General features: G+C 37.1%; 1 protein-coding gene across 4 annotated transcripts in view; it reads left to right on the top strand.

The window, feature by feature from the left end:
• Window positions 1-24,958, top strand: part of LOC120541720 (phospholemman-like) — a 32,708-nt gene extending 7,750 nt beyond the window's left edge. For 2 of the 4 annotated variants that reach the window (XM_039773610.1, XM_039773608.1), the window contains exons 3-10: window positions 5,368-5,424; window positions 11,772-11,795; window positions 16,433-16,468; window positions 16,882-16,956; window positions 20,438-20,474; window positions 20,723-20,772; window positions 23,118-23,157; window positions 24,727-24,958. In XM_039773610.1, the coding sequence (XP_039629544.1) occupies window positions 5,368-5,424; window positions 11,772-11,795; window positions 16,433-16,468; window positions 16,882-16,956; window positions 20,438-20,474; window positions 20,723-20,772; window positions 23,118-23,140 (302 nt within the window). In that variant the 3' untranslated portion in view covers window positions 23,141-23,157; window positions 24,727-24,958. The remainder of the gene's footprint in view (window positions 1-5,367; window positions 5,425-11,771; window positions 11,796-16,432; window positions 16,469-16,881; window positions 16,957-20,437; window positions 20,475-20,722; window positions 20,773-23,117; window positions 23,158-24,726) is intronic. The other 2 variants (XM_039773612.1, XM_039773611.1) reach the window with 2 other exon arrangements.
• Window positions 24,959-27,154: the final 2,196 nt, after the last annotated feature.

Below are 27,154 nucleotides of genomic sequence, written 5' to 3'. Positions count from 1 at the left end.
CAAGCAATCATCGAATAGCTGCCATCGATTGTCGGGCAGCATGACAAGTGGCTCCAACTATGGACTTCTTTTTTTAAGGCTGAACCCATTTCTTCAAAATTACGCACCCATGTTGTAATCACAAGGGTGGCACGATGGCACAGTGGTAGCGCTGCTGCCTCACAGTTAGGAGACCCAGGTTTGCTTCCCGGGTCCTCCCTGCGTGCAGTTTGCATGTTCTCCCCGTGTCTGCATGGGTGTACTCTGGTTTCCTCCCACAGTCAAAATACATGCAATTCTAAATTGTCCCTAGTGTGTGCTTGGTGTGTGGGTGTGTGTGGGCTGGCGCACTGCCTGGGGTTTGTTTCCTGCCTTGCACCCAGTGGCTCTAGCAGACCCCCGTGACCCTGTAATTAGGATATAGCAGGTTGGTTAATGGATGGACGTAATCACATGAGCAGATGGGACATGATCATGATGAACTAACTAGTAATGATGCCAAAGTTCCCTTTGAGCAGCAGTCACACTATCACCATTCTTATAAAAGGCTCACCACTCCACTGCTCCAGTATAACTAATGGCAAAGGGTTCTAAACAACGTTGTATTGGTCCCAAACAATTGCTGACGCACCAGGTTCGCCAACACCTAGTTCCAAAATTTCCCTTTTCCCTGCGCCACCCTGTATAAATGGGTGGCATTGTGGCGCTACTGCCTCACAATAAGGAGACTAGGGTTCATGTCTCAGGTGCTTACTCTGTGGTGTTTGCGTGTTCTCCACATGTCAGCTTGGGTTTTCTTCAGTTGCTTAGGCTTCCACCTACATGCAGGTTAGATGCATTGGTCTTGTCAAATTGGGCCTAGTGTGTGCGTTCACTGTACAATGGACTGGCGCTGTGAGCAGGTGTTGTTTCTGCCTTGTACCCAATGATTGTTGGGACTAGCTTTAGCTGGCCGATCACCCATGACCATGCCCTATGGGTAAGTGGGTGAGTAAAATGGATGGAGATATAAAGTAGATTAAACATGTTCTGCACAGTATACAATTTTTGTGTATTTGTCTTTGTGGGAGTTGTATTATTGTTACAGTTCTGAGGATATGTTAGAATTTCATTGTATTATGTACACTCTATATTGGAAAATGTAACAATGACAATATATGAACTTAATTTCATATGTTTATTACATTACCACTATAATGATTTTTTTATAACTTTAATTACTATTCAAATTCTTTTCCCTTTTTCTGTTAATCTTTCTTTGTTTTTCCAATCAGTAAATAACTTTGCTAGAATCTCTTTGGTATAAAGTAAACGTTTTTATTTTTCCTACAGCATTTCCCACATTTATTTTGCTACTGTTTATTCACAAAATAAATATGTTACTGCTTTCTTCTTCTTTATAACCCTTTTGTGGACAACTTAAATTGTTCCTAGCATTTTTTAGCATGCAAATTGAGTACATGTTCTCCAGAATGCTTTACCATACTATATCCTCATGTTTATTGATTTTTTTATGTCTGTGCTCTTTGTACATTTATTAGTCTACCCATAATAACTTGCCTCGGCCATTCTGGCTATGTATGCATAATTTTCTTATACAGCTTATTCCAAAGTAAGGTATTAAAAGGGCTAGAGCCTATCTTGGCAGCGTAGGCATAGATCTGCTTTGACAGGTTCTCAGTCTGTCACAGAGCTCACACCAATATATTTTCATTTGTTTTATAACTTATGTTTTTGGGCTGTCTCCTTAAATATTATTTTGTGTTATTTGTGTTTTGATGTGGCAGGGTCCTAGAATTACCCTATTCTCCTTTATATCCTTTATTATATAGACCCTAAAAGAACGCCCCAAATCCAATTCTCTTACCATTCTGTCAAAGTTGACTATTACTGTTGTTCAGAATGTTTCCACTTTCCATAAAATTCTATAACCCCAGGAAAGTAGAAGGAGTATCAGAACAAGACAGGAGAAAAAAAGATACCTTTATTTATGTATTTAAGATAATATGCCCAAAATATAGGCAGAGTTCAAATGAGTGTTGTCAAAATGTTAACAAGAATATGACCTGGGAAATAGCCCCTTCATCATTATGTTCTATTCTGGCCTGATCTTTGATTCAGCATGCCATCTCCATAGGCCCAGGTGACACGGTCTTTCTGAATGTGGCTGTTGAGGGAGAGATGTTCTTCTCCTTCTCCATGGATAAAAACATGGAGACTGATCTTCTTTATTATGTATATCTTTATCTCAGTTCAGCTTCCTCTCAGCTCAATGGGATATCATAGTGCAAGGCAACTCACCACTTCATCTTGTTTCAGCAAGACTCAGCCCCATTTCATGCCCAGTTAGACTACCCTTTCATCTTATTTCACCTAGATTCCTCCAGGCTAGCTGTCCAGTCAGATGAACTGGGACATAAAAGGAATCTGGCAAAAGGGGTAATCAAATGGACTAGCATTAAAACCATCATAATAACAAAATTCAAAATTTGAGCCAAAATCAAAGTCAAAGTACATTTGCCAAGAGTTAAAAACTGTAGTCATAAATGAGAAAATACAATTCAAGAAAAGTGCTAGTCATTATTTATTATGGAATCTAAAAACTGAGATGCCAACTTTTCTGTGCTTTCGTATTTTAAAATGGCAGCATTATAATATTAGATATTGCATTATGCAAATTGCACAGTCAACAAGCGCTAATAGCAATAGCTTGGCATTGCCAATAAAAAGATGTCACAAAATGTCTGTTTTCAAAATGTCAATGAAAATAATAATAACATTATCCAAAGTATTATAACACAAAATTAAACAAGAAAAATCCCCTAAATAACAGCAACTCTTAATAATGTTCCCAACAAATACCTCATATCTATTGTTTCTTATTTTCTGTTAAGTAACAGGTTTATTAGTGTTTAGTGTTATGTTTTTAAAGATGTTGGACGCTTGACTTTCCCCAGTAATTTTCTTTCATTATCACACCACTCTAATATTCTGCCTACAATCTTTCTTGGTTGTAGGAAGCTTGGTGGAACACAGAGTACATTATTCTAGGGACAAATATTCTTTTAATGGTAGCAGTTTTGGCTTCTGTTGTAAATCACTTTTACTCAAACAAGATAATCTTTTTGGAATTTTATTTTTTAGAGTTCCCAGTTTTCTGTCCATAATTTCTTATTTCCATATTGTAGATTTTTGATACATTTTGCATTTTGTTTTGTTATCCACCTCATCCAATGTAATGACCCAAGTGGATAAACACTTGAAATTTCTTTTTTTGTATTATATATCTGTGTACCTATATTTAAACCTGCTCAATCCAATTATAGGTTTGTGAATATTTCAGCTATTTGATTTTATTATTGTGTTAACATATATAATTTGGTTAATTTTGTCTGTGCATTACTGTTATTTCTTATTTTGGATGCAAGTTACTGCTTAAAGTAAAAGACATCTAAGAGGACCAAATGAAACAAACTAGTGGTATTAACATCAAAGGAATAGGGTACCTTAGGATTAGTAAAATTAGTATATAAAAAATATTATTAATTCTATTTCTTATCACAGAACTAATTTTGTAAGAATTATCATGGCTACATGTTACCTGGGAAGGACTGAAAGGTTTACCTTTCATAAGACAGAAAATGTCAAGTGAACAAGTTATGATCTGAGAGTCAGTTGAAAACCATAGACACAACCAACTATTTGATGTAGCTGGCTTTATCAAATAAAAACCCAAGAAATTTGCATTTAAATTAATTTGCTCTTAGCAAACATTTTTAAAGGTATTGTGACTGGTTAAGATATTCTATTTTCTCAATACATACATCAGGATCCACAATCTGTGTGCCACCTTTGCCACAGGTTTGTACCTGAAATTTCTGCTTTGCTAGATCTACCCCTGTCAGCAGTAACTATTGCAAAGTAGAAGCATCTAGGAGCAACAACAGCTCAGCCACAAACTGGTACTTTATATCATGCAAACTCATAGCGTGTAATAATTGCCCATCAGCTGTTCCTTCGTTTTCCAAATTACTTCTCAAAACAACATCAACACACAACACAAGAACTGATTGTCAGGAGCTTCATGAAATGGTTTTCCATTGCCAAGCATCTGCACACGAGCCTTTGATTATGCATAATGCCAAGTGGTGTAAACCAGCGTTTCTCAACCACTGCAGCTGCCTGGTCACAAGTTGCTATTGTTCATAACGGTAGTGGGTCACAAAGCAGGTTGCTGCTTTGAGAATCGCACTTGATCCGTCACCCATTCTGACAATCATTCTCAATTCAAAAATACACCTGATCCAAACACTCTGATTATCATACACGATTCATTAAGGACCCCTTACCCATTTGCTCTCATGTCTCAAAGGAAGACCCCTCAACCCCTTCACTTGTTTGGTCACAAAAAGTGGGTTACGATACCAGAGAGATTGAGAAACACCGCTGTAAAGCACAATGCTATTGGACTCTGGTGTAGTGGAAATGTGTTCTCTGAAGTGAAGAACCATGCTTCACAATCTGGCAGTCTGCTGAATGAATATGTGTTTGGCAGATGCCAGGGGAAACCTACCTTCTGGAGGGCATAGTCCCTATTTTAAAATTTGATGGAAGAGGGATAATAGTCTGGGGCTGTTTTTTAGGGTTTGGCTTTGGCCCCTTGGTTCCAGTATAAGGTACTGTTAATACTATAACAAACAAAATATATTTTAAACAATTGTGTGCTTTCAGTTTGACAAAGGCTGTTTTCTGTTCCAGCATGACTATTCTCCTGTGCACAAAAGTCCACAAAGACATAGTTTGATTTGTTTTGTGTGGAGGAACAGGCCTGCATAGAGCCCTCTCCTCAACCCTATTGAACATCTTTGGCTTAGACTGGAGCCAGGTCTTCTCGTCCAACATCAGTAGCAGACCTCACAAATGCTCTTTTGTCTGAATGGGAACAAATTCCTAAAATCATTGTGGAAGGCCTCCCCAGTAGAGTGGAGACTATTATAGTCATAAAGGGAAGGCCAACTCCATATTAATGCCCATGGGTTTGGAATGGGCTGTCCAACAAGCCCATATACTGTAGGCGTGATGATCAGGTGTACACAAACTTTTGGTCACATAGTATATGTTCATTTTGTTTAATATTACTTTCTCAATATGTATTTTGCATGATATGAGTTGAAATTTTGTATTTTTTTGACCATTAATTGTAGTTGCTCACTTATTTTTCTTACTCATATGGTACCCTGGTGAGAAAAAAATTGAATCCCAATGTCACAAACAGAAACCCTTCAAATCATTGATTCAATCTAGAATGATTGTTTCTGATTTCTCTGTAAACACATAATTTGTTTGTAGTTGATAAACTCAATATCGCCATGTTCTTCTAACACACAGGGGTGATGGATTTGTCTTTCTTGCTAGTGATCTGTGGAGTGGTGGCTTCGGCACTGGGTAAGTTTTATAAATTATTAATAAGATATTAAGTATAAAACCAAAAATGTTATGTTTGTCTTCCTATAATCAATGATTTGTTTTTAAAACACCTTGTAAAAATTAGTAGGGAATCATTCAGTCAGTCCATACATCCATCCATCAAACAATTTTTATGTAAATTCTGTCACATAGATTCACATTAAAACATGAATCAAAAAATCAATGAATTAAAACTGGATATCCTATTACTTAGGTTACTCAGTAGATTTAAATTCTACAGTAGTTGCCTGAACAATATGTCAAAGGTCAAGGATAGGATAGTATGATGAGACATGGTAATGACAACTTTTAAACAAAGAGGAAAATTGTGGATCTTCAGCATGAATGTGCTTGTTAAAACCAAAAGTGTGCTGTCAGAAGTCACAGAAGGTCGTGCACAGTTGGAATTTGAAGAGAGTTTCAAAGTTTATGATAAAAAAGATTACTAAAATAGATATAGCATCTAATACAGAAGTAATCAAGCTTGAGACTTTAGTCATCCCCATGTTAAATAATTACAGTACTTATACACATCAATGCAGGGACATGTATTGCATACATAATGTTTTTGTAATGCATGAATAAAATATACATCACAAATACGCAGTATATTTTATAACTTTTCTTGTATGGTAGCACTGCTCATTGTGCTCCCCTAAATGTGCATATTTCCATTTTAGAAATACTAAGCCACTGGAGCTTTTCATGCATAGGATCAATGTCAGCTTTTATCAACTTTCTTTTTCATAATTGTACAGTAATGTTAACAGATTTATATTGTTATGATTGCTTTGTAAATCATATTGAATATGCTTTGTTTAAGTGTTTAACCATTCTATATTTATGTATGTAAATCAAATAATTTGCATTGCATTTGTAAACTTGCTACAGCACTCTGATTTTGTACTTATTGAAGAGTGCTATACAAAAATAAATTGAACGTTTCTCATATGTCTCTTGGAAGAGACAGTTTATGACACCATCCTGGTAGACTTTTGTAGTCTTTCAGATTTTTAGTTTCTCTTTTTGTTACTTCGCCTGCTAAATCATATTAGGAGTATTTTCCTCCATGGGGCACTATACTAGTCATGTCTGTATATAGTATTACAATTGGGAATCTTTGGCTGTAATAAGCCACATTGACCTCAGGTTCACATTGCAACCAGTACTTTATTCAGTTAGTGCAGTATATTTATTAAACAATTTTATGAAGATGAAACTAGGGATGCACATCAGGACTGGGATCCTGCAACATTACTTTTTCATTCTTTTGTGGGTGTTAATTGGTTGTCAGGTCTGAGGTCGTGGGACAAACATAAGATGACAAATTGCTTATAACAATGTTGCCCAAACTCGCTCCTGGGGACCCCCTGTGGCTGCAGGTTTTTGTTCCAACCAACTTCTGTTTCTCATTGGACTCTTAGCCTAATTAAGTGAGTCGTTATTTCCCAGTTTCTGCATTTTGGAACTAATGTAGAAATAACAAACTAAGTTTGGCAGATTTTCATTAAAATGTAATAAGCAGTTATATGGGGAATTTGTAGTTTTATTTTTTTAAGTCATTAACAAATTTTTCAACCTAGTTTTCATTCTGCTTTTCCTGGTGTTCTGGTTATTTAATTGATTCTTTACTAATTAGCAAGTCTGACACTGAAGTCGTTGCTGCTTTCATCATCACGAGTGTCTGCTATGCTGGTTGTTAATTGTCACTATTAGGGTTAAATGAAGGAAGCAAACTACACAGGAAAAGGGGGAAAATACTAGGAAAACAACAAAAGAGAGATAAGCGTTTATAGCTTTAGAAAACAATAGAAATATTTCTAAATGTCTGATAAATGTATAAACCATACTGTTGTGTTTTTCTGAATGCAGAATAAGAGAAGAGTAAAAAAGACCAGCTAATTAAATGAGATCAGGTGTTATCGATTATTATCACCGATTGTGAATCTAGTTGTAACAAAAACCTGCAGCCACAGTGTGTCCCCAGGATAGCGTTTGGGATCCACTGGCTTATAACGTTAATTAAAACTAGTAAAAAATATTGTGACAATGAACAAAAAACATATTATGAAAAAGATGTCTTGTACACATTATACATTAGATTTTTAATTGTAATATTTTTATATTATTTCCAAGCACCACTTACACAAAGCATAACGAGGAAATGGAGCTGGCAGAAGGACTTTCAAAACCAGTCAGTACAGGAAAGAGAAAGAGATAAGGAAGTCAGACACTTGGATCAGGTTTTTTACTGGTTTTAGATTCAGATTTAAAAGAGTACAACTGTCTAAGTTGTGAGAAATGTGTCTAACGATTAAGGTAAGATGGACACAAATCAGGTCACTTCAGGTTACTGCAACATATGTGTTTCAACTTCCCCTGCCAGACCAAACTGTGCTTCAAAACGTAGCAACATGTGCTCCCTGGTAGAATTAGGTAAAAAAACATAAAAGGCAAAATGAGTTGAATTTCAATGGCAAGATAATTGTCTTCCTAACTTTGCTTCCAGTAAATACTTTGTGTAGTTTGTTCAGTACTTCATAGGCACAGCAGCAAAATACAACTGACTCAATATATCCAGCATATTGCCTCACTGAACAGGAAAAGAGAGTGAAGTATCTTTGGGAGTCATCAGAATGTTCTGGTCTGGAACCCCTACAGATTTTATTTTTTTCTCCAGCCTTTGGAGTTTTTTTTTTGTTTTTTCTGTCCACCCTGGCCATCGGACCTTACTCTTATTCTATGTTAATTAATGTTGACTTATGTTATCTTTTATTGTGTCTCCTATTTTTCTATTAATTTTGTAAAGCACTTTGAGCTACATTTTTTTGTATGAATATGTGCTATATAAATAAATGTTGATTGATTGATTGATGTTTATAGTAGCTAAAGGTCTGGGCATTAACAAAATAGTCCCAATTACAGCACTATTTTTAACATTTAGAATTACCTTTGTCCACCTCACAGTTCAATTAACTATTTAGTTTAATTTTTCCATATTAAAAATGCAATTAAATCTTTTGCATCAAGGAAAAAAAACTTTTACCCTTAGGTGTTTTCTCTGTCTGTTTTATTTAGTACTAACAGGAGTACCAGGCGTTGCCCGGGAATCTATAACCGGTGAATTTCCCAAATGAAAGAAACAGAGCATAGAAATAGAACAAACAGTTTTCTGATTGACATTTTATTGTAAGTTCCTCCACTCTGGATTGCTGTGGCGTTTCAGACACCCTTGAAATAGACTTTATTGTGGCATCTGAAGTGGACCTTCCAATTCTATATCTTTTTTTCGGTGGCATGGGTATAGTAGCGAAAAGCAGGACAATTATAATGTGTTACATGGTATTACGTACGAAATAACCACCACAGTGAGATGAATTTACGTTATTTACAACACGTCGGAAAGTGAACAAATAGCACCAGTCAGTCAGAAAGAGCAACACTGAAATCGTACTGTGAGTCGGAAAAGCAAGGAAATAGCACCACAAATATGGAAAGCCAGTGAGAAATAGTAGCACTGAAACTGTACTGGGAAAAATGGTGGGGATGGTGCTCTGTTTCTAAGGAGTGTTGACGATGGTAACTACAGACAGAAGTGACATACATCCGCTGCTGTGTCTAGGGGAAATGGTGGGGGAAGGATGCTGTCTTTTTAAGGCAAGTCTCTGTTAAAACGTGCTTGCATATAACGGACGTTGGCGAATGAAATACAGCAGCATCAGTGCGTGTGGGAGTGTGACCCACGGAAACGCGGGTGTGTGAGCCGGTCATGCTCACTGGGTCATTCAAGTTTTACATCTATATGGCAGTTTGCCTTCACCCAATCAAAGCAGTCGGCCTTCTTATACTTGGACACTTGCGCCATCTCTTGGCAATTTAACGAAACATGGGTAAAGAGCGACACACAGGGAGCAAATATGCCGCTAGATGGCGCCACCATGAACGTCTGTTGCAACATGTATGCTGACAAACAAACAAACATACATACAGTACATACAGTACAGGCCAAAAGTTTGGACACACCTCCTCATTCAATGTGTTTTCTTTATTTTCATGACCATTTACATTGGTAGATTCTCACTGAAGGCATCAAAACTATGAATTAACACATGTGGAGTTATGTACTTAACAAAAAAAGGTGAAATAACTGAAAACATGTTTTATATTCTAGTTTCTTCAAAATAGCCACCCTTTGCTCTGATTACTGCTTTGCACACTCTTGCCATTCTCTCGATGAGCTTCAACAGGTAGTCGTCACCTGAAATGGTTTTCACTTCACAGGTGTGCCTTATCAGGGTTATTTAGTGGAATTTCTTGCTTTATCAATGGGGTTGGGACCAGCAGTTGTGTTGTGCAGAAGTCAGGTTAGTTGGACGATCATTTATTTTTCAACAGGACAATGACCTCAAACACACCTCCAGGCTGTGTAAGGGCTATTTGACCAAGAAGGAGAGTGATGGAGTGCTGTAGATGGTCATGAAAATAAAGAAAACACATTGAATAAGGAGGTGTGTCCAAACTTTTGGCCTGTACTGTACATACACACACACATACATACATCAACTTTGCTTTATATATTAGATTGTTGTACTTGTGAACTGGAAATATTCATCTGACAGAAATATTAGTGTCAAAATTTCGCAGAGGTGCTGGGCATGTTTTCATGAAATGCCTAACATACTTTAAGGAGATTTCTTTCTTTCTTTGGGGCTTTTCTTTTGGTTTCTGCCTTTTTTACTCTTTTACATTTAGGTTTCTTTGAATAATGTGACTAATATTTTTGCAAGATGCAAAAGGCATGCCTACCATATTGGCATAGCCAAGGCCCTCATTTTTTAATTCCTTTATTACCTGCACATGTTTTCCCTGACAGAGCTCTGATTTTCCTGTAACGTTTTCTTGTGATAGTTGATAGGTAGCAGGATAGTAATCCCTGTTTCATTACTGAAATCCCATCTACTAATTTTGTTGTACGCTTCTGAATCTTTCCATAATTGTCAAAACAGAATAAATTAGTAAGTTAAGTGACAGAGATTTATTTTTAAGACATTGCAGAAAGGAACTTTTTGACAAAACACAAAAAGTCAAAAAATTTATTGTCAAGTTTAAATGAGTTCACAAGCATCCCATTCAAAACTAAACTGAAGTTCATACCAGGACTTGCACCACTACAAATCTGAACAAAAACTTTTCTTTAGTTTTTTTATTTACTTAACAGAAATTAGTACACTACTTTACTCACATGGCCATCATATATAAACCGACAGCCATGATGTCGCCGGTCACAGTGTCATGGCACAGCCAGAGTAGTCACTCCAGCTGACGTTTATTATTGAAATATTATATTTGTTATGTTGATTTTGTTATGTCATTATAATATAATTTTTATTAACTTCATGATATTTCTTGTACAGTATCTATGTATGTCTTATTTTTCTCCTTTGTCTCTTGTGTGTTGTTTGGGTTGAACCCCAAGGAGTGGGGCCAACAAATCATGCAGCTGGGGTTCCACCCAGCAAGTATTCCTGCTGAGGTTGCGCTTATCACAGCAGCTTTGGCAGTGTCGAATGGTGGACTATTTACTGTGGACTATTAAGTTCTATTGAATTTAGGAGGGGAGTTCTGTCTTTTCAATCCCTGATTTTGAATTAAAGTACTATTCCTGTTTTCTGTATTTGGATTTCTTCATTTAAGGTGTTGGTGCTTATCAGGCTAAACCTATTAGGCTCTTTAATTCTTCAATAAATTCTTAGAAATATTCAAATACTTAGTTTTGTTGGCCAGAAAGTTTTTTTTCTTTTTCAGTTTTCTGTCTCCTCTTTTTTGAATACTGTGGTTATTTTAAGTCACTTTTGAAATTTAAGAACCATAGCTCATTTTGGGCCTGCACAGGCTGGAAAAGACAGTCTGTTGCCTGAGGCTGTAGGCTCTCTGGGGTGAGGCCCATCTTTAGACAGAAGTGTAGGTGCTGTCCAGAAATTGTGAGGGAGTGTTTATAGGTCCTCACCACATTTTGTTATTTTGTGTGCTTTTGATTTACAAGACCTTGCAATCATGTGACATCACAGAGATTAGATGCACAAAAATGTCAGTTTACATAAAAACCAGAAACACAAAATAGTGGTGTCCAGATAGACAAAAACAAAAATAAATATTACTACTTAAGAAAACAAAATGATGATGATGACAACAGGGGTTTTTAGGAAATCTGCATTATAGGCTTTGGGTTGTTATAGTTAGTTCTGTCATCACAGATTTCAGGTTCATTTAGTTGTTTTCCTGCAATATCCATTGTCATATACTAAGTATATTTTTTTGTTTTCCAGCCACAAGCACTGATGATGCACAAGGTGAGATAATTGCTTGCTTATTTATTGATATCAACCGTAAATGTATTTTTTGTATTTACTATTTTATGATGTTTTTAAAGATTGTATATAATGATCTTTTAATTAAATTGTTACCTTTTATCTTTCTCTACATATATTTACACTATATGGATAAAAGTATTGGGACACACCTCTTAAATATTGAATTGAGGTGTTTCAATCAGACCAATTGCCACAAGTGCACAAAACCAAGTACCAAGCCATGCAGTCTCCATTTACAAACATTTGTGAAACAAAATGGCTTGTTGTGAAGAGCTCAGTGACTTCAAGCATGGTACTGTGATAGCATGCCAAGTTTCAATAAGACTGTTTGTGAAATTTTGTCCCTGCTGAAAATTTCACGGTCAACTGTAAGTATAAGTGTTTAGGAAGAACAGCAACTCAGCCATGAAGTGGAAGTCCACGTAAAGTTATAGAGCGGGGTCAACGACTGCTAAGGTGCATGGTGTGTAAAAGTTGACAGCACTCTGCTGCTTCTTCATCTGAAGAGTTCCAAACTTCCACTGGCATTAATATAAGCATATAAACTTCATGAAATACAAACATCAAATCATAAAGTGCAATTCTAAGCGTCAGATGGAGTGGTGTAAAACACACTACCACTGGCCTTGGAGCAGTGGAAACATATTCTATGGAGTGATGAATCACACTTCTCTGTTTGGCAAGTCTGATGCCGGAAGAAGGTTCCCTGCCTGACTTTCATTGCACCAACTATGAAGTTTGGTGGAGGAAGTAAAATGGTGTTGGCCAGTTTTTCAGGGTTTGGGCTAGGCCCCTTACTTTCAGTGAAGGGTAAACTTAATGCTTCAGCATACTAAGACATTTTGGACAATGTTATGCATCCAACTTTGAAGAAACAGTTTGTGGGAGGCCCTTTTCTTTTCCAGTATGACTGTTCCCCAGTACATAAAGCAAGGTCCATAAAGACATGGTTGAATGAGTCAATATGGAAGAACTTGTCTGGCGGCACAGAGCCCTGACCTCAACCCCATCAAACACTTTTGGGATGAATTGGAACAGACATTAGTGAGAGAGAGAGAGGTTAGGAGCACGCGCTGATACAGTTCATTGCCACCCCCACCACATGACAAATCAACTCAGGATCCCCAAATTAGGACCCAAGTGCAGCCATGCGATGGGTGACACCTCAGCTAACCTCATAAATGCTCTACAGAGTGAATGGACACAAATTCTAAAATCTTGTGGAAAGCCTTACATGAAGTGTAGAACCAGTTATAAGCTGCAAAGGAAGGGTCAACTCCATATTAAAGTCTGTGTATTTGAATGTAATGTCATTAAAGTCGCTGTTGGTGTAATGGTATGGAATTCCAATAATTCTGTCCATATTGTATATCTCTCTAGAGAGAGAGAGAGAGAGAGAGAGAGAGAGAGAGAGACGAACCCCACCAACTTGGTCGGGAGGCCGTTCCACTCGTCCATCCATTGTAATATACAGGATGGAAGAAAGAGAACGAGAGTGTTTATAATGTATATATGCAATAGACAGGAAAATATCATATTTCTAAGTAAAATGTAGTATGTGGTTTCTTTTTGGACTTACTAATGAAAAGAGATTAACTCACTGCCAATTTAAGTCCTTGCACAACTCATCTCAGAACTCTAAGCTCACCTGTCCAATGTAACTGAGGTTACTTTAAAGCTGAGACTGCTGTTGTCACCAGGACATTCTCTGGAGGGTCTCTTAGGGTAAGGAACTGCCAAAGAAAGTCCTAAGGCCTCCTCAACCAGATGTCCCTGGCATTTTTATGTACTTTTTGTAAAAAGGTGTTTTAGTTTTTATTAAATATTATTTTGTGTTTCATTTAAATTGAAGTAATCTGAGCTATAAATGCCAAGTATTATAATAAAAAAATCAATAAATAAAATGAATAAATAAATATAAATCAAACTTATGCCTAAATACAAATGCAAATTTTCATTTGAATACCGCTATTTATGACATTTTCTTAAAATCAGAAAATACTTACTTTATTACCTTTTTAAATCTAGTCACACTAATACTTTGAAATCATTGAACCAATATTGTGGTTCTTCTTAATCTCATTGCAGTAGAATGCTTAGTTTTGCATGAGTGTATTATTTAAAGATTCTTAAAAATGTAGCATTTCTTACAAAATGATTTTCTACCTGATAAATTTGACTGATTTTAAAAACATTTAAACTGATATTGCATTATATTTGCCCACCTTTCTTATGAATATACTTTGTAAATTTAAGTAGATTCATTCTAAAACTGTAGATGCTGCGCAGTACCTGAAATGGAAACAAATAATAGCTGGTGCAGTTCATTTTCCTTGGCTTTCTTAATTGCGTGGTGGGGAGGTAGGAGTTTTAAACATGCTGACACAGGTATGTAACATCGAAGTAGGTAGGAGATGAAACCCCTTCACAGATTCGAGCAGACTCATCTAATACCAAGCAGCTGTGGTTTTCTCATTTGGAGTTTAGTGTGTGCTGATAGAACCAGGGGTTGGCACTAAACTATTTGGTACTCTGTAGTCTGGTTGATGGAAAGAACAATCTGAGGAGCTCTTGGACCCAATGGACACACCCTCTGTGGAGAAGTCAGAGTTAGATGCTGATGGAAGATCAATGTCCATTTCCCTGAGGGAGGTCACTGAGGTAGTTTAGCAACTCCACAGTCATAAAGTCCCAGGGTGGATGAAATGTTGAAGACCCTGCCTTTTCAACGTTGCATGGAAGCAGTGCCCCTGGTATGGCAGACCAGGGTTGTGGCCCCCATTATTAAAAAGGGAATCAGAGGGTATGCTCCAACTATTAGGGGATTGCACTCTTCAGCCTCTCTGAGAATGTTTATGAAAGAGTACTGGAAAGGATACTTCACCAGCCATGAAAGCTTAGATTCAGGAGGTACAATGTGGATTCTGTCCAGACTTTGGAACTATAGACCAGCTTTTTACTTTCATGAGAATCCTGGGGGGGAGTGGGAGTCCACCCAATCCATCTACATGTGTTTTGTGGACCTGTTCCTCAGTAAGAGGATCAGCACCTCCAAATCTGTGGTCATGGTACTCATTAGGAATTTTGTGAACTTTCTGAGTGGGAGGTGAGTTATTTTCTCAAGTTGAGGAGTTTAAATATCTTAGGGGTCTTGTTCACAAGGGAGGGGAAGAAGAGATAGTGAGATCGACAGACGGATTGGAACAGCTAGTGCAGTTATTCAGTTGATATACCAATGTGTAGTGGGGAAGAAAGAGTTCAGCCAGAAGGAAAAGCTCTTGATTTACCGTTCAATCTAAATCCATACCCACACCTATGGTCGTGAGCTATGGGGTAATGACCAAAAGGATGAGATTTACAAGCAGCTAAAATGAGCTTACTCATTAGGGTGGCTGGCCTCTCCCTTAGAGACAGTATGAGAAGCACAGACATCCGGGAGAGGGCTGAAGTAGAGCCGCTGGCCATCCACATCGACAGGAGCCAATTGAGGCTCTGATACAGAGGCCTCCAAAACAGCTCCCTACAATGGTTTTAGGGGCATGACTGACAGAAAGGAGACACTAGAGAAGACATAGGTCTTACCTGAAGGATCGTATTTCCCAGATGACCTGGGAATGCATTGGGGTCCCGCAATGGGAGTTCGCAAGTGTGGCTGGGGAAAGGGATGTTTGAATTCACAGCTAAGACTGTTGCTCCCACAAACCAGTTAGATAAGCAGAGGAAAATGAATGAATAATTGAATGAATTAACAATATCAAAGATACTTAAATGGGTGATATCAGCATTAAAAGAAAGAGTTTTAGACAATCTTGATTAAAATCTACATTCACAATACATAACAGTATGAATTGACCGCATTTGAGGGCTTTACCTACCATATGCCATGTTTCCTTGCACACTGTTGATCATCAACAATAATTAGTTAATTCCCAGGATACATGATGGCCTCATTATTGAATGAGCAGTACTAGGCAATTCAACTGTGCAGGAGGTTCAGGTTATGGCAATGTTGATTGACAGTAGTATAGATCTGGCTTAGAACACAATGCTTATATGTAGTCTCAATATTCTACTAGTATGTACATCTGTTTTCATGATGTGCTTTTCTTCCACACCCCAAAAATGTACATATTTGGTTGACTGGCAGCTGTAAATTTGTTTTGTATGGTTTAGTAGGGTTTTTGTTATAGTACTTTGTCCCATGATTAACTGCCATTCCATTTAGCCTTGCATCACATCTGACAGCCTGAGAATTCAGTAATATGCAATGACCAAAAATGAAAATATATGCTTTCCTAGTAAAGAATTAATCATTTTATAGGTAATAACACAATATAAGGGATATTTCTGTCCCAATTATCACATTGTATTTTAATTTCATTTTTAAATGTCCCATCTGACACTATCTATCTATCTATCTATCTATCTATCTATCTATCTATCTATCTATCTATCTATCTATCTATCTATATTATATAGTGCCTTTCATATCTATCTATCTATCTATCTATCTATCTATCTATCTATCTATCTATCTATCTATCTATCTATTTACACAAAATAACAACATACATGTATACTAATCAATGCTAATTCACATAGCTACTATTTTTCAGACAGACCCAAGAATGAAGATAACCCATTTCATTACGGTAAGTACTGTAAAAGGCTACAAAAGATCTCTTTGTGTCCTAAAGAATATACTGTTCCTTTTTGGAATATTTGCAGAAACTGAATGCATTCATAAATTTACCAGGCTTTTTGAATCCCTGCCTTTCTACTTGCCTTGTTTATGGACTAGATACTCCAAATTTTCATGAGGATTAATAAAGCAACGAAAAGAAAACAACTATATTAGTCTTTTGCACTTAATGTATAAATACATCTGTTAACTGTCCTTGTTGTGAGAGAAAAGTAACAATATTCCTAACTGAAAGCTAGAATACATAATTAGTTGCTGAACAACTTAGCAATGTTAGCTTCTGTTTAGTAGAAACCATGCATGGTCATTGAATTAGGTCTCAGTAGACCTCTGTTAATTGATCGTTTTATTTTTACTTTTTAGATTATGAGTCTTTGAGGATTGGAGGACTGATCTTTGCAGTGGTGTTGTTCCTTATGGGTATTGTACTAATTCTCAGTAAGTTTTTAATAATGTTTGAAGTGTTATTTGCTTATTGGTACAATTTTGCTGCATGTGAAGTAAGACAATTCGCTAGTAATAAAAAAACATCAGCAGAAGTTATCCACCCCACCACCATACTGCCCTGCAGAAAGAACTGATTTTCAAATTATTACCTACAGTTAATTTACAAATTCTAGTGTTAAACTCATCACTAGTACAGAGCAAAATCTACACAGCTACTGGGTTTGAATCATCGGGACACCAAATGTGTAGAAGGCTTTAGTCATACATCTAATTTTATATTCCTAATTATATTGCAAGAAAGAGTAAGCTAGCCGTACTGCACTTTATTTGAAATGAATCTCATTAGTATCTTGAAAATTCTAAACGTGAGTTACTAAAAGGGCGGCACGGTGGCACAGTGGTAGCGCTGCTGCCTCGCAGTTAGGAGACCCGGGTTCGCTTCCCGGGTCCTCCCTGTGTGGAGTTTGCATGTTCTCCCCATGTCTGCGTGGGTTTCCTCCGGGCGCTCTGGTTTGGCCCTAGTGTGTGCTTGGTGTTTGTGTGTGTCCTGCGGTGGGTTGGCACCCTGCCCAGGATTGGTTCCTGCCTTGTGCCCTGTGTTGGCTGGGATTGGCTCCAGCAGACCCCCGTGACCCTGTATTCGGATTCAGTGGGTTAGAAAATGGATGGATGGAGTTACTAAAATCAGTTTGTAAAGCCAAATCTGTGTAAGTTTACTTCCTCCAAACATTCTTTTAATTGGAGTTTTTTTTTTAATTTTGTAATTGCTGTTAGTTGAAGACCAGTCATGGTAGTTAGAGCATCAGTTTGTGTCTCCCACACAGTTTTGAGGCTTGAGCCACCTCAGGAAATGCATACAGTAAAAAAGGGAGTATTTTGGCCTCAATCCTTTCTGTCCATCGCTACTAACTTATGTACCTTTATTTTAGGGTCAGGTTGGGTTTGTTCAGTTTGTCTGTTAGTTTATTCAGTACCTGTTTTATTTGTTGTTGTTTGAACTGTGCAACTTTTAATGCAATGTAGGAAAACAATCCATACAAAAGAATTTTTGAAATATATTGTAATAAACGAAAATGGACTTACATTGAAGTAATTCACTGATTTTCCATATAATGTCCCACTTGTCCTCTATTCAGTTGTGAATTATCTATGTAATAAACTTAATAAGTTATAGCGTAATGAAAATTGCATTATTAGATCTGGACCACCCTGTATGACTCAAGGTGTCTTTTTCATGTTTTCTGCTTTGTTGGGGTGAGAAAAAACAGAGAATTTCAGACAAACGTGTCTATGCTCTGTTTGCACAGTTTTCATCTTCTTTTCTTAGAGCCCCGATGTATGTGCTGTATTGTACTTATGGCTGATCACTCCTTGATTGTCAGCTCATACATGCACAGGAGCCCTACAACCTAAGACAAAAGTCAAACCTGTTTGGCAGAAAAAGAGTACAGTTCAGTTAAACCACAAAATGATATACAACAAAAACCCAAGTACAACATTGAACAAAAACATGTAATAGTCACACACCCACGAAAACACAGGGAAATGTATACATTCCAAACCGACAGGGCTCATAAGGACAGTTTTCTCTTCCACCATCTACAGTGACACAGCACCACTACTCATTGTAACATCAAGCTACTCAACCCATACTAGTAAACTGAAAAAATATCAAGGTTTTTTTATTGCATTAACTCAAATACTGCAGATCAAATTAGGTTTATGCAGATTGCTTTTGAATGTACTCGTTTTAAATTTTATCCTTCAGTTTATAGTGCGCTATAAGGCATGATTTAACTCCTTTTGAAAAACGATGATAATTAATTAATCACACTTAAGTGATTTTTTTTACTTTACACTATTTTTATAAATTAAAAAGAGAAGATACTTTTCAAATGAGTTGTCTTTGCAGAAAAGATACACATTTCAGTTGTTGACTTTCAATTTGTGATGTTTATCTATTCACTTTTTTTTATTTATTTTCTTCTTTAACACTTTGAAATACCAACTCTTTGTTCCTTACTGCTGTTTTGTTCATACTGTTGTAAGACATTCTCAAAATGATAGTATGTTTCCTATTTAGACAGGTACCTTTTCTTGTTCAGTAATTATGGTTATACTAAAGTACTGCTTCAGAACACGACTTTCTAGCTACTTCTATGCCTTATTTATGGACTAACATCTTTCTGTTGTTATTTGCCCTATTTTGTCCACTGAGAAGTAACAATAATTAAAGCTCCCACATCTTGGTTGTTTGCTTGAGCCAGCAATCTAAAAAGCTGTGATCATCCTAAAACACCTGTGGGGCTAATATTAGAGTATTATTATCTGTGCGCGTGGTGATTATTAATTTATCTTCATCTTTCATCAATGGAGTTGACATTATAATTGCTATTTTTATTACCTGACCTTTTGACAGGAAGACTGCCATCATTAATGACTTCGATGATAAATGTGTGGACATTATGTAGCAACAGTCAAATTAATTTGTACTACTTAAACTGCTTCTCCCAGATATATCTGCTTAATAAAATACTGTTCTTTTGGTAATTAAAGAGCATTGGAAATTAAAGAATTTTTAAAATAAGTAAATTCCATATTTTCCTATCAAGTCTTTTGGGTATCTTATAATTAGGTTATGTTGCTAGGTTCTCAGCCTTATTGCCCTCCTTAATTTTGCTTTCTCTGAAATTGTCAGATCACCTTATAACCCTAAGCTCTGTGATGCTTCAAATTATTTATTTCAGCACTCATGCTGTTTCATTTCAATCTGCTTTATGGCTGATAACTCGAATCTTTCAAGTAATTAAGCCTCCTGTAGTCATTTAATTCCCCTGTTAAACTATTGAAATATTCTTTGGCTAGTTTCAAAGTCAAGTTGAAATGTATTGTCATTTGTACAAAGATAACTTCTTACATGCATTTCTCCCACAGACAAAAAAAAATGTTTAATATGAACAAAACAAAAAGTGAGTAAAAGTAACATCAAAGAAATAACTACAAGGAAAAAAATCATGTGGTTGTTGGTGGTAATTACCGTTGAATAGCCGTATGAACTGTGGATAGAAAATGTCCCTGAAACTAATAGTGTAAGTGCAAGTATGCCTGTGGCATTTGCCAGAACAGAAGAACGAAACACATGCAGTAACTATGCCAAATGACTGAGCTCTTTTTCTAAGACAACATGTGGTACATACAGCATGTACTGAACTGAGGGGAGATGGGTACCATTAATAAATATTCTATGCAGACTTTACCCCCTTCTGCAAGGCTTTACTGTCCTGATCTGAGCAGGTCCCAGCTTTTTTTGGAATTGAGATTTTACATTCATTTCCTGTGTGTTGACATATTAATGAGATGAAATGTGTTAGTGTGAACCTGCTGCACATTTTTGTCGTTTCCTTCTAAGAAGTAAGCATTTCTAGAAAACTAGGTAGCTACTAGTTTTAATTCATTTATTTTTTAATTACAGGCAGAAAATGCCGCTGCAAGTTTAATCAACAGCAACCGTAAGTTATTTATTTATTTGTTTGTTTGTTTATATTTCTGTTTATAAACTTTTGGAATGTATTGTTTAGAGATTAAATAATTATAAACTTGCTTCCAAATACCTTGTAAATGATTGTTATGGCTTTGCTATGTTAACATCTTTGATATACTGCAATATACTGCTCATTGCTTTAATTGATTTTCAGAAATTAGGCTCATAGCTTAACTCATTTAACTCTATAAGAATTAAAACATTTTTTTCTGTTAGTACTGGGGAGCCAAGTGAAGAGGAAGGCACTCTGAGAGCATCTATCAGACGTAAGTAGTATGCACAGAGCCAGATAAATTGTTGCCAAAATTATATGGCCTTTTTTAAGACATATACATTTATTTTAAAAAGCTTTATTAATTACTTGTGTATTTGTTGTAATTTAATTTTTACAGGAAATCTAAATATCAATAAAAATATGATTAACAGATAAATTGAGCAAAAGTAGACAAGAGAAAAGAGGATCACTTGAAATTAATGCTTATTCACTTTATTTCTTGCCTATAATTGTAACAATTTTGAACTGTTTTTTTAGAGAGAACAGAACACTTTGATAGCTTTAAAGCTTGCATCCATCACAAGCATAGTGCTCTTTGTTTGTCCATTTTTTAGACTGGGACATACTGTATTATGTTTCTGTCCCTGTTGTGTTTCAGCTATCCTACTGCAAGAAGACAGCTGCAGTTTTTAACTGATCTCAGAAGAGTATAATGTCAAAATGCCTATATGTATTAATTTATATTTACATGTACATGCTGTGAAAAAATCAGACTCAACACACTTAAAAAGCTTTGGGGCAGCCACCCATATACAGTATTATCCCTAGCTGCAATGGGTTTGGTTTTTTGACAGAAGTGTCTCTGTTGGAGTCCAGACCTGAACTGATGAGGGTTTGTAAGGATGGCGGTCTTAAGTAGTCAAACCGGAAGTGGTGGCATCGGACCCAGAAGTGACACTATCAACAATGAGTCAGACAGGTTTTTTCCGCGGCTGGTCTGCAGAGATAACAGGAGAAGGTTTAGTGCACCCCGTCACCCCCTGGCCTGGTATGGAATTACCTTTGCTTGGTCCATACAACGTGTGACGATGCGGGTTTTGCTCCATGCTACTGTTTGCTGTTCGGGAGCTCTTGAACCCTATACCGTTCTTTTATTTTTATTTAAAGTTCTTTTATTTAAAACAACAAAAACAAAGTGTTCAAAATAAGTGCAGTTCTTCAAAAGTTCAATAAATAAATAATCCAATAAAAGCAAGTGAAAACGTGGAGGTTAAAAACAATAGAAAAAAGTCTTCTTTAAAATAATGAGGTTAAAATATAACAGGATGCATTTTTTTAAAAACCAACAACATGAAGCCTGGTGCCTTAATACCTGCGACTCCCCTACTACCTCCCCGTCTGGGCTTCTCAATAGGGGAGTCGCCCTTCTTGCAGTTGACCTTCTCTGCTACTGACTGGTCGGTCGCCTTTCTGATCCTTGGCTCCGGTAGGCACCACAAAACAGCGACTTGGGATTCCCCTAACGACCAAGGCTCTCACGTTGGGGACACCTTGTCCTAAGTCCCGACTCCCGCTGCCTTCCACGGCCTTACACGGAGAGTCCTCCACCTTCCGGTCACTCCCGCTCTCCAAAGTAAACTCTGCAGGAGCGACCACAACTACTACTCCCCTGGGTGTAGGCCAAACACCCAGGCTGCCTGCTCAGCTGCTGTGAGCCTGCTTTCGCTCGCTTGTTCTCCCGCACTGGCTTTCTCTCTCTCCTCACTGCTTCCTGCTTTTTCCTCCACAACATCCGTTCTCTTCTTTCTGTCTCTTTTTCGTTCCACCCTCTCGTTAGCTGGCTCACGCGTCGAGAGGGCATAGCAGCTGCGACAAATTAGCAGCCCCAAGAACAATCACGGATGTGGGCAGTCTCTCACCTGTGCACTTAGGTGAGAAACGCCCACATCGCAAATCGCCCCGAGAACTGCTGCAGCCACAACCACCACGGCCCCTCGCTAAGCCGTGAGCGCGGTGATTACTTATGTAAAACTGGCCTTTGCTGAGAGCTGTGGACCCACTATGCCACACAACATCCTCCTATTTGCACGTGTGTGACAATGTACATTCATTTTTGATGTCTAATATGATTAATAGAAATTAATATATCTGATTTTTGTTTTAAATCTCTAGTGATAACAAATCATTGAGGACCTTTTCAGTAAAAAAGTGTTTCTCTGGAAGCTACAGTAATAAAATTGGGAAGAAATTATATTTTTTTTCTTATTTCTTAAGCACAAGCTTTATAGCAGAGTATTTCATTTTAACATGATGTGAGAATACCGTAAAGAGGTTTCATTTTTTATTTCTTTTTTGTTTTTCCTGTGGTATATTAACCTTTTTTTTAATCTGCTTGTAGTAATAAATCATTTCTCATTTTACTGTATCTACCAGAAACTAATTATTCATAAAGACAACTATTTCTTTGTTGTCAAACTCAGATCTAGCCAACAGGATGTAATGCAACAAATAAATGACCAGTAAGTTGCATTAATATGCAGAAAGAGATTTGTTGTCTTATATATTATTGTACTCATTTGTTGCTAGATTTATGAACATTGCCGTTTTCCCTTCCAGGTATGTCAAGCCGAATGAGATGAGTATGGAGCTATTACAGGTAACAGTGCAAGTGCAACAGTGCAACAGTGCAACAGTACAATGATTTTGTACCCATTGTATATTTAAGGCTGTCCTCCACCATGATGTTGCCAGGATAGATTCTAGCACTGTGATCCAGACCTGGATTCATTCATGGATGAATGAATGAATTGGCACAAAGCTACAGTTTCCTAAATTGCCCATTGCAGTGTTAATGCAGTATTACAGCGCTAAATTAGGCAAGGTCTACTCACTTGTACCACACTGGAATAATGATTTTGCTTCTGTGGCAGGTTTGCTGCTTTGATAGGCTCCCCAGTGGCTGGTGCTGAAGCTACTCCTTTAAATAATGGAGTGCCAGTTCATACTGCTGTTGCTTCAGTGCTGATGTCATTCCCAGCTGATGTAAGAACCGGCATCACTACATTGTCCTCCCTTCAAGCTGCCAAAGTGTCCACTTCCAGCTCCTTGTAATGGTGCAGAAACTCTTTGAACAGCAGGGCGGTCTTCTTTTCTAATGTAGACGGTGATAAGGGCAGACTAAAGATGTTCAGCCATGTGCTCTCATCTCATACAAGAAAGGTGTTTGACGCTGCAGTTCTGGGTGGTGACCTGACCATTATATATGGGCAGGTGAATCTCTTTGTGTGCAGCTGCAGAGTCTCTCAGCGGTCTTTCTCCTTAACTGAGACTGGAACTAACAATCCAAGTCCTTGATCTCAGGTGTGAGATACTCTGTCGACAACAAAGCGCCCAGAAAGTTTATTTTTTGGACTCTGTGTTTGTCAACTCTGACTTCTGACAACAATACAGCACCTGAACTGACCCATGTATTTTTTATTTTTGTTTAGGTACTTTGCATTACTAGACTTTACATCATTGCATATAATATAATATTTTTGCTAGTGTGCATTTTTTTTTAAATTTACATATAATCTTTTTTATGTACAGTAGTTTCTTACCTTTTTTCCATCATGGAGCAGCAGTTTACAACAGTTGTCAATACAGCTGTCTAATGAATCCAGTATCCTGTGTTCCAGTGCCAAAATCAATTGCTGTCCCCATGACGTTTATACGTTCATCCCATTACTTTGATTACCCTGATTTTCCTAACATATGCCACAAATGTGCAGGTTAGGTGGATTGACAGTTCTTAGAAGGCCCATGTGAGTGTGAGTGTCAGTGGGCTGTCTGAAAGTTAATTTCTGCATTAGCTTCTTCCTTGGGGAAAGCTTCTCAGGTTCCAGTCCCAAGGAGACTATGAGTTGGATATCGCAGGTTTGAGAATGCTATATTACATAAGGTATCTGTTCCTCTTGTTTCGTTTTTAATTTTATTTATACCTTACTTTTTGAGTATTTAGCATATTTTATGTTTCATTATTAATCATATGCAAATTTAATCTCTTTGTGGACATTTCCACTTTATACTGATTTATGTTTGTCCTTTTTTAATGTATGACTGTTCCAATTTCACATTTTATTTCCTGTTACGCTCTGGAGTGTAGTTTTATTATTTTATATGTTACTTAACCAGTTTCCTTGTTCTAATTTCTGTCATTCAGTTTACTTTTATTTTTCTATCTTAGAACCTGCTTCTGAAGTTCTGACAAGAAATTTCTCAAAATTCTTCTCTTGCTAAGGTTGTCAGTTTGTTCTCCTGCAATGTTCAAAGTGGAGACCACATCTAAATTGTATTTTCAGCTCATCATTCAATATACATCTTGACTGAACCATCTTTATGGTTATTTTACTGTTTCCTTTATTTACTTTTAATCTAATTATGTTATTTTATTACTTGGAGAGTACATCTTGAGTATATTTGAAAATAAAAGTGTTAGTAAAAATCAAAAATAAATTTTAAGTTTACAAATTGAACCCTCTGCTTTTTGTTTGCCTTTTCAATTTCATTTATCATTTTGGCAGATAACTTGTTTATGTCTTTATAATAAGAATGTCATAATTTTATTAAGTTTACTAACACTAATAACTGTAATATTTTATATTATGCCAGGTCATAAGGGAACCCCTCTCAGCCTGCATAATAATTTTCTCTACTTTCAACAAAAAAGATAACAGTGGTATGTCTTTTATTTCCTAGGAACATCTGAGTACTGGGGAGTTTTCCGAACAAAGATTTTTAATGAAGCAGTATTTAGTTGTATGAACTAAATCTAAATCAAATGTGAAAAACTGGATGTGCAAAAATTTGGGTCCCCTTGTAATTTTGCTGATTTGAATGCATGTAACCATTCGATATTAATTACTTGCAACACCAAATTGGTTGGATTAGCTCGTTAAGCTTTGAACTTCATAGACCAGTGTGTCCAATCATGAGAAAAGTTATTTAAGGTGGTCAGTTGCAAGTTGTGCTTCCCTTTGACTCTCTTGTAAAGAGTGACAGCATGGGATCCTCAAATCAATTCTCAAAAGATCTGAAAACAAAGATTGTTCAGTCTCATGGTTTAGGGGAAGGCTACACAAAGCTATCTCAGAGGTTTAAACTGTCAGTTTCAACTGTAAGGAATGGAATCAGGAAATGGAAGGCCACAGGCACAGTTTCTGCTAAACCCAACAGGTCTGGCAGGCCAAGAAAAATACAGGAGCGGCATATGTGCAGGATTGTGAGAATGGTTACAGACAACCCACAGGTAACCTCCAAAGACCTGCAAGAATATCTTGCTGCAAATGGTGTATCTGTACATCGTTCTGCAATTCAGCGCAATTTGCACAAAGAACATCTGTATGGCAGAGTGATGAGAAAGAAGCCCTTTCTGTACTCACGCCACAAACAGAGTCGCTTGTTGTATGCAAACGCTCATTTAGACAAGCCAGATTCATTTTGGAACAAAGTGCTTTGGACTGATCAGACAAAACTTGAGTTATTTGGTCATAACAAAAAGTGCTTTGCATGGCAGAAGAAGAACACCGCATTACAAGTAAAACACCTGCTACCTACTGTCAAATTTAGTGGAGGTTCCATCATGCTGTGGGGCTATGTGGCTAGTTCAGGGACTGGGACCCTTGTTAAAGTAGAGGGTTGGATAAATTCAACCCAGTATCAACATATTCTTAAAGCAATAGTCACAAAGTTGAAATTACACAGGGGTTGGTTATTTCAGTGAGACAATGACCCAAAACACAGTTCGAAATCTACAAGGGCATTCATGCAGAGGGAGAAGTACAATGTTCTGGAATGGCCGTCACAGTCCCCTGGCTTGAATTTCATCGAAAATCAATGGGATGATTTGAAGCAGGCTGTTCATACTCGGCAGCCATCAAATTTAATTGAACTGGAGAGATTTTGTATGGAAGAATGGTCAAAAATACCTCCATCCAGAATTCAGACACTCATCTAAGGCTATAGGAGGCGTCTACAGGCTGTTATATTTGCAAAAGGAGGCTCAACTAAGTATTGATGTAATATCTCTGTTGGGGTGCCCAAATTTATGCACCTGTCTAATTTTGTTATGATGCATGTTGCATACTTGCATATTTTCTGTTAATAAACATAATGTCACTGCTGAAATACTACTGTTTCCATAAGGCATGCCATATATTAAAAGGAAGTTGCTACTTTGAAAGCTCAGCCAAACTTAAAATCCAAAGAATTAAGAGGGGTTCCCAAACTTTTTCATATGACTGTACAACGTTCTTTTGAGAGTGTGAAGAGAATAGTGATTGACTTTGAAGTACGTCCTACGCAGGATCTGTCAGACACAGGTACAGTCATCCCCAAATAAATAACAGGGAGTGTCCTATCAGAAAAAATGACCAGGCGTCTGTACAGATTATAGGATGAGTTTGTTGTTTTTTCAGGTTGAAATTATTTCTTCACATTTATGGTATATATTAATTTGCCATTTCAAATTTTGTTCTAAAGAGAAGCAATTTTATACATTTAAAAATACCTTGTCTGTTCTTGGGCGGCACAGTGGGTAGCGCTGCTGCCTCGCAGTTAGGAGACCTAGGTTCACTTCCCAGGTGCACCCCACGTGGAGTTTACATGTTCTCCCA

This window comes from Polypterus senegalus, chromosome 12, assembly GCF_016835505.1.
Source record: "Polypterus senegalus isolate Bchr_013 chromosome 12, ASM1683550v1, whole genome shotgun sequence".
Classification (NCBI taxonomy): Eukaryota; Metazoa; Chordata; class Cladistia; order Polypteriformes; family Polypteridae; genus Polypterus; species Polypterus senegalus.
The sequence above is the reverse complement of the archived record's forward strand: the minus strand, read 5'-3'. Positions and strand labels throughout refer to the sequence as shown.